A 12,548-nucleotide genomic window follows, 5' to 3' on the forward strand; every position below is an offset into this window, starting at 1 on the left:
GTTGCCTGGATGATGAAACGGGCTGACCACGCCATCTCTCCCTCTCCTCCCTGACTCCCTTTCAGCAGGCTCAAGGTGCATTGGCGGCGGGAATCAATAAGGACACGCGGGCGCCAGCCAGGGCTTTGGATCTGGGTGTCTGTGTGTACAAAAAGAAAAGGAACGTGTGGATGTTGTTTTTGTCCCTGTTTGAAACGGGATGGCAGGCAGGCACTCGAGAAGTCCATAACGCGACGCGTCGTGAGCGTGTAGATCTGATATTTTGGCTGTTTACGCTGAATTATAAATCAGGCATAAATCAGGTGTCATTTGTTGCCTCAGTCCTTCAGGCTTCAACACAAGCGCGCACACACACACGTACACGCAGGCACACGCACGCACACACGCACACACACACACACACACACACGTACACGCAGGCACACGCACGCACACACGCACACACACACACACACACACACGCGCGCACGCGCACACGCACACGCACACACACAGAGTGGTGGGGAAAGTACTCAGATATTTTACTTAAGTAAAAGTAGCAATACCACAGTGTAGAAATACTCTGTTAGGGCGCACTCCCACCGCACTTTTATTTTACCTCTGGGGCTGAATCTGCCAATGCTTTGTCAATGCAAATGCGTGGATTCGAGTGAAATACGTGAATCCACGCATTTACATTGACAAAGCATTGGCAGATTCAGCCCCAGACGTAAAATAAAAGTGCGGTGGGAGCGCACCCTTACAAGTAAAAGGCCTGTGTTCAAAATGTTACTTGAGTAAAAGTACAAAAGTATTCGCATCAAAATGTACTTAAAGTGCCAAAAGTAAAAGTACTAAAATACTTGGTGTGAGCTTGTAGATTGGCTATTTTCAAATGGCCTATGCATAAAATAAAGTGGGGATAAAGTGGTTAATGTGTGTTTCATAATATAATAATTTATATCTGCAAAGTAACGAGTAACTTAAGTTTTCAAATAATTGTAGTGGAGTAAAAGTACAATATTTGCATCTGAGATGTATAGTGAAGTAGAAGTATTGAAAATTGGAAATACTCCAGTAAAGTAAACGCACCTCAAAATTGTACTTACCGGTAAGTACATTTCTTGAGTACATGTACGTAGTTACTTTACACCACTGCTCGCACACACATGTACACGTGCGCACACACACACACATGTACACATTGATCCAACACAGCAAACTGGGGAGAGAAAATGGTGTGCGGGAACATACTGTAGTTAGAGGTCATCTGTTGTGAAAGCGAGGCCAGGGAAAAAAAAAGAGAATGATCTGAACAGGATGGAATAGATGAGTATTTACAGTTCTCTGGGTGTTTTTCTTCTCTTTCTTTTTTGGACCGGACCTCAGGCCACTGTCCAACACTGCATTTAGCCGCCTCTGCTGATGTCAAAAAAAGTCCATGTGATTCTGAAAAGATGGATGTTCTTTTTAACACATTAAGACCTGAGGCCGATTCTACAACATTTATTTTGAATCCTAACAGTTTTCTGACAAACTTATGCTGCTTTATCGGTGGTTCTCAAACTTTTTGTCAATGTCAAGGACCACCCAAAAGTATATGTATTTGGCCATGGACACCCATCAAAATATGTTGTTCCAGGGACCCCCCAGAAGCAACGATTTGAGTTTAAAATGTTTGCTTTAAAAAAAAATATATATATATATTCAAAGATTTGCACAAATACCAGATCTACAGGCGCATAGCTTGTAGATCTGGTGTTTTTGAATAGCCAAATGTGCTTTGAGAACCGATGCTATATACTGTGTATATACTGTAGCTAAAATCTAAAATGACATCGATGCTTTCCCGCTTTTAATGGGTTAACCCTTTAAGACCGGGAAAGCATCCTTTGTGTCATTTTAAGATTTATTTGGCTATTCAAAAAAAATAGCAGCGGTGCCGCGCTATGCGCTTGTAGATCTGCTGTTTTTGAAAAAAACGTGAACATAATTGCAAATCTTTTGTTCCACAGACCTCCAGAAGCAAAGATTCGAGTTACAAATGTCTGCTTATATTTGCACAAATCTTCATAATTTTTTCCAAAAATAGCAGATTTACAAGCTCGTAGGTGCCGCGCTATGAGCTTGTAGATCTGCTATTTTTTGAATAGCCAAAGAAATCGAAAAATGGCCCGGATGCGTTCCCGGTTTTAACGGGTTAAGTAAAGGAGAGTGGGTGGTTCACTGTGCATTTGGCAGTCTGAGAGACACACAGAACAATGCCTCGTTTACTCGGTTGGAACGATGGCGTCGCTGGACGTCAAGAAGCTTATCTTCCAGATAACACGGTGTCGCCGTGGCAACGCGCTGACAGCCTGAAGATAAGCCATAAATTGAGCTCATGGGAGAAAAAAAAAAGCACAGGGGTTTCGGGGGGAATTCAATCTTGAGCCCAATGTCATCCCTGAGATGGAGGTAGCAACCATTACACCACTGTTGTTGGCGCTCTGCAGGGTGCTTAGCCGTGTTGCCCAGATGGGAAATGTTCAATTATCGCACCGGAGGCTTAAAAGTATCGTATTTTAAAGAAAACTATCGTACACAGCCAAAAAACGATAAATCATACGTGTAAATATGTTTTTTTCACAAAAATAAAATGCGTATTTAGTGTAGTAAACAACCTTGTTTGAGACTCGAGATAAAAAACGCATCACATATGCTGAGTGGAAGCAGTCGACTTCCTAGCCTGGTAAACACCCCCTCCCTCCGGAAATCTCCTTTGCATTTGATTTCAGGAAGGAGGTCTGGGATCGCTCAGGGAGTAAAGCTGCCCGGTCCGCTGCGTGCTAGAACCAATCAGCGGCTGCTAGGGGCGGGATCATCCAATCACCTGCCAAGTAGCTTGAAAAAATGAAAACGCCGTCTGTCATCGATTCTGCGACCGGAGTCTCAGATGGAAGTATAGGCTGTGAAACAACATGTGTGTCGCAAGCTTCTTCCGTTTGACGGAGCCAGGATATCGACTTCCTGGACCTTACACAAATAAAAGCCTGAAACTGGACTGGAAAGACGCGACCAGTGTTTTAAATGCCTCCAAGTACAGATCTAGGGTCAGATTTACTGACTTATTTTTAAAAGCCAAACCGGATGCTGAAGCAGCAGCCAGGGAATTTAGTAAATTCACACACTATTTTGTGATATGGTGAGATTATCGTACATTTGGGCATTTTCTGAATTATTGATGGTACAGAGGGTAAAATGTTCTTAGAAATACGATATTCATCGTACATCTGTCAACACTGGTGCTTAGAAAGTGGTGGTTCTTGAACAGCCGATCTACATCTCGTAGATCGGCTATTTTCCAATAGCCCAAATAATACAAACTATAGGGTTAAAGTGGTTAAGCTGATATTTATGCTACAGCGCATTAATAAAACGTATGGGGACCCCCTGGAACCCCCTCAAGTATCCCATGAGGGTCCCCGGACCCCACTTTGTGAAATCACTGCATATACTGTAAAGCTCTCCGTATGCTTTAGAGCATTGGTTCTCAAAGTGGGGTCCGGGCGACCCCCAGGGGTCCCTGGGGTGTTCCAGGGGGTCCCCAGCAAAAGTAGTCAATAAGGCATCACAATCATTTTAACCACTTCACATCTGCTATTAAAAAATAGCAGATGCACAAGCTCACAGCGCGTCACTTTGTGCCGCGCTGTGAGCTTGTACTGTACATCTGATATTTTAGAAAGTATTTGAATAATAATATTTAAAAAATGGAAAATGTGAATAATTTCGTTTTTTTATTTTAGCCATAAACCATAAATATCATATTTTATAACCATAAAATTATACTTTGACTATTCAAAAATAGCAGATCTACAAGCTCATAGCACGGCACTATGTGCCGCGCTATGAGCTTGTAGATCTGCTATTTTTGAAAATGTTTGAACATTTGTGCAAATCGATGAATATGTACATTTTTTAAGGGAACATTTTTGACTCAAATCTTTGCTTCTGGGGGTCCCTGGAACAAAACATTTTTCAGCTGGGAGTCCGCGGCCAAATACAAATCAATTTGGGGGTCCTCGACATCATGAAAAAAAGTATGATAACCACTGCTTTAGGTTCCTATGTCTTGGGGGTGGTAGGGTTTCACTCTGTTATCATAACACAAAGTGACTCTGGCCTTTTTTTATATTACGTTTTCTATCACCAATCATGTTTACTGGCTGTTGCTGAATCAGGCTCCTGTGTGTTTTCTCCAGGCACTATAAGAAGAAGAATAGCGAAACAAAAAAAAAAGAAAAGAAAAGAAACACAACACTCTCTGAACTCAAAGCACTTCTCTGGATGACTTTGCAGTACTCCCCCCTGACAAATCTCGCGTGCGCATTCATCCAAGTTCCTTCAAATAACCCAGTAAGACCTGAGGCGATTTAAAAAAATGTTTTCTAAATTTTTAGAAAACATTTTTTTGTTTGTTTTGTAAAGTTTTTGGAAAAAAATCTAAAAAAAAAAATTCAAGGTTTTCAAAAATAGCAGATCTACAAGCTCATAGCGCGGCACTCGGTGCCGCGCTATGAGCTTGTATATCTGCTATTTTTGAATAGCCCAAAGAAATCTAAAGTGACACAGATGCGTTCCAGGTCTTAATGGAATAACATTCCCCGCTGCTCGAATGAATACCAGTATATGTGGAGAGAGAGAGAGATGGGAGAGCTTCTCCAGATAACATAGGCTCATAGGCTCATAGGCTCACGCCATGAATAATACAAAGCTTTATTTGGACAACATTTCAGATGACAGGGATACATGCTATTACTTTTCGCAGGGCTTCCTTCTGGAGCAGCAGCCGGGGGGGGAAACTCTCCTAGGATGGCTGGGAGGGGAGCACCGTGAAAGTATGATGTTTTATTTTTTATTTTGTATTTTGTTTCTCTTTTGGTGTAGAGAGATTAATGAAAGACGACAGTGTTGTGTAGTCCCTGTAACGCTCTGTGTCCATTCAATACTTTCTCCATTTTCTGGTCATTATACTGTACAGTAGGTGAAAATGTTCAGCAGCAACAAAATCCCAAATATTCACTTTTTCTTCTACATTTTTCAACAAAAAAAAAATAGCTCAAATCTACAAGCTACTGCCAAAGACGTCTTTTGACGTTTGTAGATCAAAAGCCCAGACCGCCAAAGACATCTTTTGAAGTGGGGTCCTTAGTTGGGGGGGGGGGGGTCCAAAGGGGTCCCTGCAGCAAAATGTGTTATTATGGCATCATCATTTTAACGTTGGCTATTCAAAAATAGCGGATATTAAAAGTTCACATCGCGTCACTTTGTGCCACTCTGCCACTCAGCGAATCCGAATTTTTTGAATAAAAATAAAGAAAAGTGTGAATAATTTAAAACATATATATATATATATGCAAATCTTCCGTTCTAGGGACCATGGCACAAAACATTTCCAGATGGGGGTCTGTGGCCAAATAAATATCAATTTGGGGGTCCTTGACGTGAACATTTTGAGAACCACTGTTGGGCAGAAACCTGTATCATAGTTTCATCTTTTTATATTTTCTACTTTGTTGTATGAGAGTGCAACTTGTGCAAATGTAGCCAAAAAAAGCCGATCTACAAGCTCGCAACGCGTCGCGAGCTTGTAGATCTGCTATTTTCAGCGTTTTTTTTAATACATTTTGTACTTTTGAAAATACCAATTTGATACCAATACTTTTGTACTACATTGCAGTATTGATACTTTTAACGAAGTCAAACTTTTAACACCACTGCTAGGTTATTTTTTCCCCCCGTGCACTTCCTGAAAAAGTAACGGTTGTGGACATAGAAGGTTTGCGCCCAACAGTGATAATATACTGCATCAAACCACTCAACGAGAAAATGACTCAGAAAATGTCATGCTAAAACAAATTACAGAGATCCTGCTTCATCTCCTCACTTTCATGTGAATTTGCTTGCAGAAAATACAATTAAAAATGCATCATGACTTGGAAGTTCCAACTTTTCTATGCTCAGAAATCTTTGAAAAAACTACTTTGAAAAAAACCCATCTAACTATATAGCATGTAGTTTTTATGTTAGTGTCAAAAGTTAAAGCTTCAGAAAACCATCAAAAGGAAATGGGTGTCTCGGTAAATAATAAATTAATCATCAAATGGCATTGCCATCGTGCTGAGATTAAACCTTGCCAGACGAGGAAGCGATTTAAATAGGATTTAAAGATGGTTTCCGAGGGTTCAGTGTATTTAGGGAGCCTCCTCCTGGCTGTTGTACTGAACTTGTAGATCGGTTATTTTCGGCAAATGTCCCCCCCACCCCCAGAATAGGGATGCTAGGGTTCAAGTGGTTAATAAAAATGATTACAAAAAAGTTCCTGTCACAAAGATTTGGCAGCTCCCCCTCTAGTAACTCTGAGGATGCCCTGGGGGTCTCGGACCCCCTGTTGAAGACCCCTCATTCAAAATATCGTCAAAATACACGCTTGTTTGTTTCGTTGCTTCCTTGATTAGCACATCAGAGACACCCCCACCGTGCACGTCACAGTGGGAATCTGTTTTTTTGTGCAATTAATAAATAATGGGCTATTTCCAGTGAGCAGTTATAGTAATAATACATCAGACTTATATAGAGCTTTTTTTTAGTACCTTACGTCGCTTTACAAAACAAATCAAAATAAACATAACATAAAAAGTTAAGACTAAAAACATTAAGCTATTAAAAAGCAGAAAGGGAGATTTGGATTGTGTTAGGCGGGGAAAGCAAGTCTGAAAAAGGTGGATGTTGAGGAAGGCTGTGAACACGTCGGCAAGAGTGGGGGGGGGGGGGGGGGGGGGGGCGGCTTTGATGTGAGGTGGGAGTGGGTTCCAAAGGGAAGGGGGCTGCAACCTTTTATGGCCCAGTACATTCAGAACACAGTCTTCCAGGAACAAACTAATACAGATTCATACAGCTGTCAGCCGCCGGAGCAACGTGCACTCTCAACAACCGGACATGGATGGCATCTGCGTCTCTTGCAAACAAATCAAATGGCGGCGGCACATGAAGCTGCTTGCACCTGATCCACTGGGCCTGGTTTCGGTCACATTTGAACCCGTTGTGTAAAAAGCTGAACTTCACGAGGCACTCGAGAACGTAACGGAATCAGAAAACAAGATGGGGTCTAACGACGTGGCTTTCATGTTTATAATGGACTTCATCTACGACGTCGGCTATCTATGACAGTGGTCCTCATTCGATTCTCAACCGTTCTCCCAAATGACAGTGAAGGGGGAGGGGGGGTCCCCAGAGGGGGGGGTCCCCAGATGACAGTGAAGTGACAATTTAAGGACTTTTAAGACCTTTTTAATACCTAAAAAAATAAATAAATAAAGAAACGAAAAAAATACCATTACTGCATCAAAAGTAATCAACAAACTATGCAATATATATTTATCGGTGGAACCGAGTCAAATGTAATTCCTCAACTCCTACATTCCAAGTGCTTATGGGAATTAAGGGGTTCCCAGTTCAAATATGATTATTTTGGGGGGTCACGGCCTGAAAAGGTTGAGAACCACTGATTTGGTACAATTACAATTACCGGCCTACCCGCGAACGGTGCCTGTGTCCCTTTGTATGCCCATATATGGAGATATCTGTATCTGTCTGTCCTTGTCCCTATTATGCCCATATATGGAGATCCCTGGTGTTATCATAAGACTTCACGCCGGGCAGACAGAGATCTCCATGTGGCCATAAAGGTGACACAGGCAGACAGACGGGTGTAACGGGTACCACAGTTATTGCATAATCAGACGGGGCATGCGTCCCTATGGTGGGCATCGTTCCCAACGACCTGGTAGTGCAGTGATGTCACCATGTCAGTGCTATGATGTCAGTCATATATATCTCCATATTTGGGCAAAGTACAGCCCGCTTTCAGATTTTGTATTATATATCAGGCTTATCTGGTGTTCGCACGGTTACTTGATTATACAGTGTTTAATGCCAACTGTTGAGGATTGAGGTTCACACTTGAACGTGAAAATGGTGATGAAGAAAGGAAAAGACAGAACCCAGAATGTGTTACAGAAAAGAGGGAAGGAAGAAAGCCAGAATGTGAAAAGCAAAAGGGTAAAGGAGAAAGGGAAGGACGAAAGTCAAAAGGAGGATGAGGACATTGATCAAACGGGTCCCTCTTGTAACCATGTCAGGAAGGGGGTAGGCCTAGATCATAAGTTTCTCAAGAAATATGAAGGGAATTCAAACTGTAAGGACTGTAAAGTCAAGAAACTCTCTGGTACCCAGCCACTGAAATCTAATGTAGAGGAAGGAGACAACATGGCAGTGATATGGATGTGTTTACAATGTGGACACATGGGATGTGGCCGAAACTCTAAGAACAGCCATGCGGTCAAACATCATAAGCTTTCACATACAGGTTTGCATTGCTTGGTGGTCAGCATGGACGACTGGACTGTGTGGTGTTATGAATGCAACGACGAAGTCCAGTACGCCAGCAAAGGTCATTTAGCTCAGATAGTGAAAAACATCAAAAGCAGGAAAACAGAAAGAACCAGCGAGTTGGAAGAACAGTTGGCAGCCGCGTCAAAGAACATAAATAAATCTCTGAGAAATTTGAAGGTGAAAGTACAGCCGGTGACTATGGTTGATGAAAACACAAAAGAGAACAAAAATGGGAAGAAAGGAACCGTGCGTCTGCAGAAGCCTCTCACAGCTGAAGACGGCAGTGTGGTTTCGGTGAAGGGTCTTAGCAATCTTGGGAACACATGTTTTTTTAATGCCGTTATTCAGAACCTCTCTCAAACACAGATGCTAAGGCAGATTCTCAGTAAAGTGACAGTGGAGATCAATCTTAACGTTACACCAGGTACCCTCTCAGGTCTGGAGCCTATTGTGGTTCTGTTGGACCAGCCTGGATCCCTGACTCTGTCAATGCGTCAACTACTCAGTGAGATCCAGGAAACCAAGGACCGCGTCGTATGTCCTAGGGGGCTGTTCGAGCAAGTTTGTAAAAAGGCTGCCCGGTTCAAAGGCTTCAAGCAACAGGACAGTCAAGAGCTCCTGCGCTACCTACTAGACGGGATGCGAGCCGAAGAGACTAAAAGATTACACTCTGGTATATTGGAGGCCTTGGACAAATCTGGGAAAACTGAATCAGTCAAAGAGTACGAGAAAAATGGATCTCCCAGAAACTTTGTTGATGAAGTGTTTGGTGGGGAAATCACTAGTACTGTAATGTGTCGAGAATGCAACACGGTGTCGACGGTCACAGAGACGTTTCTCGATCTTTCCCTTCCTGTTGCAGATGATGCGAACAGCCCTGCTTTGACCAGCGGAAATTATCATAGGCCCACTAGTGCTGGTAGCAAGAAACAACAAACCAAGAAACAAACTAAGAGGCAACAGAAGGCTAAAGGGAGGACTATTAGTCTCACCCCACTGAACCATGCTGAGAGACACAAGCAGACAGATGCTCCCAACCCACAGGTTGGAAAACAAGCTGACAATGGGACTCAAGAAGAGACTCCATTGAGTCAAACACAGTTGGCAGAAATGGGTGTTTTAGAGCAGGAAAAAGAGGACAGTGATCCAGCCCAAGCCAACGGGGAACATGAAGAAAGGATGGAGGAAGACTCACTTGATACATCAATGGTCGGCAATCGTTTCACCATCCCATCAGAGGACCAACACCCTAGGAACGGCATCTTGGAAGACGGAACTATATCCTTGACGGATCAAGAAGTGACGCGCGAGGCGGCAGACGAAATGGACAAGACGTCCCTGGATGAAGCCTTAGTAGAAGGCCCCGAAGTGATGGCAGTTGACGTAGAGAGAGACTCTCCGGCCGAACCTAAAGAGTACACCGTGGTAAACCAGGACCCAGAGATGGCCTTCCACACGCTGGCTACGAGAACCACACCGGAGAAAAAGGAGTGTTCCGTGCAGTCCTGTCTGTTTCAGTTCACCGAAGTGGAGAAGCTCACCCAGACGAACCGCCTGCTGTGTGCCACGTGCACTGAACGGCGTGCCAACCAGGACGACAATAACGTATACACGGATGCCGTCAAGCAGATGCTTATCTCCTCCCCTCCTCCAGTGCTCACGCTACACCTAAAGAGATTTCAACGGATTGGTCTAGGTCTACGCAAGGTGAACAGACACGTCCAGTTCCCTCACACTCTGGACCTTGCGCCTTTCTGCGCCGCCAAATGCAAGAACGTGTCGGAAGGAGACGGCAAAGTACTGTACAGCCTCTATGGCATCGTAGAGCACAGTGGGTCAATGAAATCGGGACATTATACGGCAAATGTCAAAGCCCGATCTCAACGCCCTGCACCCGCATCCAATGGAGCGTCTGTACAAGGGGACATAGAGCCACCAAGAGAGTCATGGTTCTATGTCAGCGACTCCAATGTCCAGCCCGTGGCAGAAAGCAAAGTCCAGGGTTCCCAAGCCTACCTCCTTTTCTATGAAAGGAGCCTTCAGTCGTCGGACCCTGGTTCTCAAAATGTTTAATTTTAAGGACCCCCAATTAGGTATCTCTGAGAGCGTACTAATAATGGTTGTTCCATGTGTATGCTTTCGGAGTTACCAACCCATATGGGTCCTTCTGGGTCTATTTGTGCACTCTCGGAGTTACAGACCTGTCCATTTGGTTCCATTTGTACTCTCTGAGAGTATGAGACTTGTGCAAGGGTTAATTACCAACCAATTTAGCTGAGGACTCCCTGGAACCCCCTCAAGGACCCATATGAGTCCCCTGACCCCACTTTGAGAACAAGTGCTTTAGTGGGCAATCCCACACCACTCAGTAAACATAAACATGCCAACTTGCTGCTGATGCATGGTCCACAACAAAAGGATCCAACTCGTGGGTTTGCCAGCATCCGTTTGTGCAACACAGAGACTGGTCTACTGTATCAGGGTCTTTTTGTCACTTATAGGCACAGTGACAGTGTCATTGCGTCTCTGTCGGAAACCTCATGTGTCCAAACCGGTTACTACAGGATTCAAATTCAAAAACGGCAAAAGTAGCAGATCGACGAGCTCAAAACGTGTCGCTTCGTGCCGCGTTTCGAGCTTTCGAATCTGCTACTTTTGATATCTGTGTGTGACGCTGTAGTAGGCCTATGATCAAGTAGGGCAGTGGTTCTCAACCTTTTTACAACAAGTACCACCTCAGATTTTATCTGTCATTCCAAGTACCATTACGTTTGGCATCGTGCGCGCGCGAAGCGCGCGTGCGATATTTTGCGCGCGCGCAGCGCGCGCGATTTTTTGGGCGGTTATTAGCGGTTATTGATGCTTTTTGGGCGGGTTTAGGATGGATTTAGGGCAGTGGTTTTCAACCTTTATCATGCCAAGGACCCCTAAATTGATAAACATTCGGCCGTGGACCCCCATTTGAAAATGTTTTGTGCCAGGGACCCCCAGAAGCAAAGATATCAGTTCATTTTCGCTTAAAAAAAATAAAAATATTCAAAGATATGCAACACTTTTTCATGGTTTTTCCAAAAATAGCAGATCTACAAGCTCATAGCGCGGTGCCTGCTATTTTTGAATAGCCAAAGCTAAGTTTTCAAATAATTGAGGTGGAGTAAAAGTATAATATTTGCCTCTGAGATGTATTGGAATAGAAATAAAAATATTGCAAATTGGAAATACTCCAGTCAAGTAAAATTACCTTAAAATTATACTCAAGTACAGTATTTGAGTACATGTACTTAGTTACTTTCCACCACTGTCAGCATTAGATAAGATGAATTACTCACCTTCTGAAAAGATGAAAGAAAACACACTTTTGTTCCATAGCCCCACATTGTCTTGGTTTCAGAGATCATGGTTGTAAATATGAACTTTTGCCACAAAGTCTTTATATTCCATAATGTCCCATGACCCACGTCCGTGTTATTGACATTTTGACGATGCACGTTAGTCAAGTGGAGCTGTGTTCCGTGAGCAGAAAGCTGTCAAGTGGCCTCCAGAAAATAAATCTGGTTTCCTTTCAAAACGATGTGCATTTCAGAATAAGAGGTTTTTTAAAACTCTATCCTTGTAATGTTACAATTCAACACACGTTTTATTTTGAAATCATACTACTGGAAGTAGAAGTACCCTGGTAGCCTAGTTGAAACTACTTAACTTCACGCGAAAGCAGCTGTTTATGCGGAACGGGGGAGAAAAAAAAAACAGTGGGGGGAAATCACGGATCTGTGAGAGTGTCCCGTCGTCCCGTTTGACTTTTTCTTAACGGAACGGCGTTCCGCCACCGAATCTTTTACCGGAACGCCGTTCCGGACCGTGCCGGCCCACTTTCACCCCTGCCCTTCACCGTGTTTGTTTTGATCGTGGCTACCAGTACCGGCGCATTCAAAGTAACAGCCAGGAAATGCGCTGTTCCCACACTGACAAAGTGTTCAACAAAACCTTTTTTAAATTAAATTTGAGTGATATTATGGTAATGTTATTTCCATTCAAAGTAGTATTTCGATAGTTTTATTATGTTTTCATATATATAATTTTTTTTTTTTTTTTTCATTTTCCCCCCACTTTTTTCATTTTTGGGAAGATTCTTC

At 43.2% G+C, this 12,548-nt stretch overlaps 1 protein-coding gene across 1 annotated transcript; it reads left to right on the forward strand.

Annotated features, from left to right (window-relative positions):
- Positions 1–7,995: 7,995 nt before the first annotated feature.
- Positions 7,996–10,488, forward strand: LOC311064272 (ubiquitin carboxyl-terminal hydrolase 16-like; the record flags this gene model as incomplete). Its single annotated transcript, XM_084084106.1, has 1 exon — positions 7,996–10,488. One exon carries the CDS (start codon positions 7,996–7,998, stop codon positions 10,486–10,488), a length of 2,493 nt encoding a protein of 830 aa, XP_083940232.1.
- Positions 10,489–12,548: the final 2,060 nt, after the last annotated feature.

The sequence above is a fragment of the Gymnoscopelus microlampas genome (assembly GCF_963454915.1).
Source record: "Gymnoscopelus microlampas genome assembly, chromosome: 17".
NCBI lineage: Eukaryota > Metazoa > Chordata > Actinopteri > Myctophiformes > Myctophidae > Gymnoscopelus > Gymnoscopelus microlampas.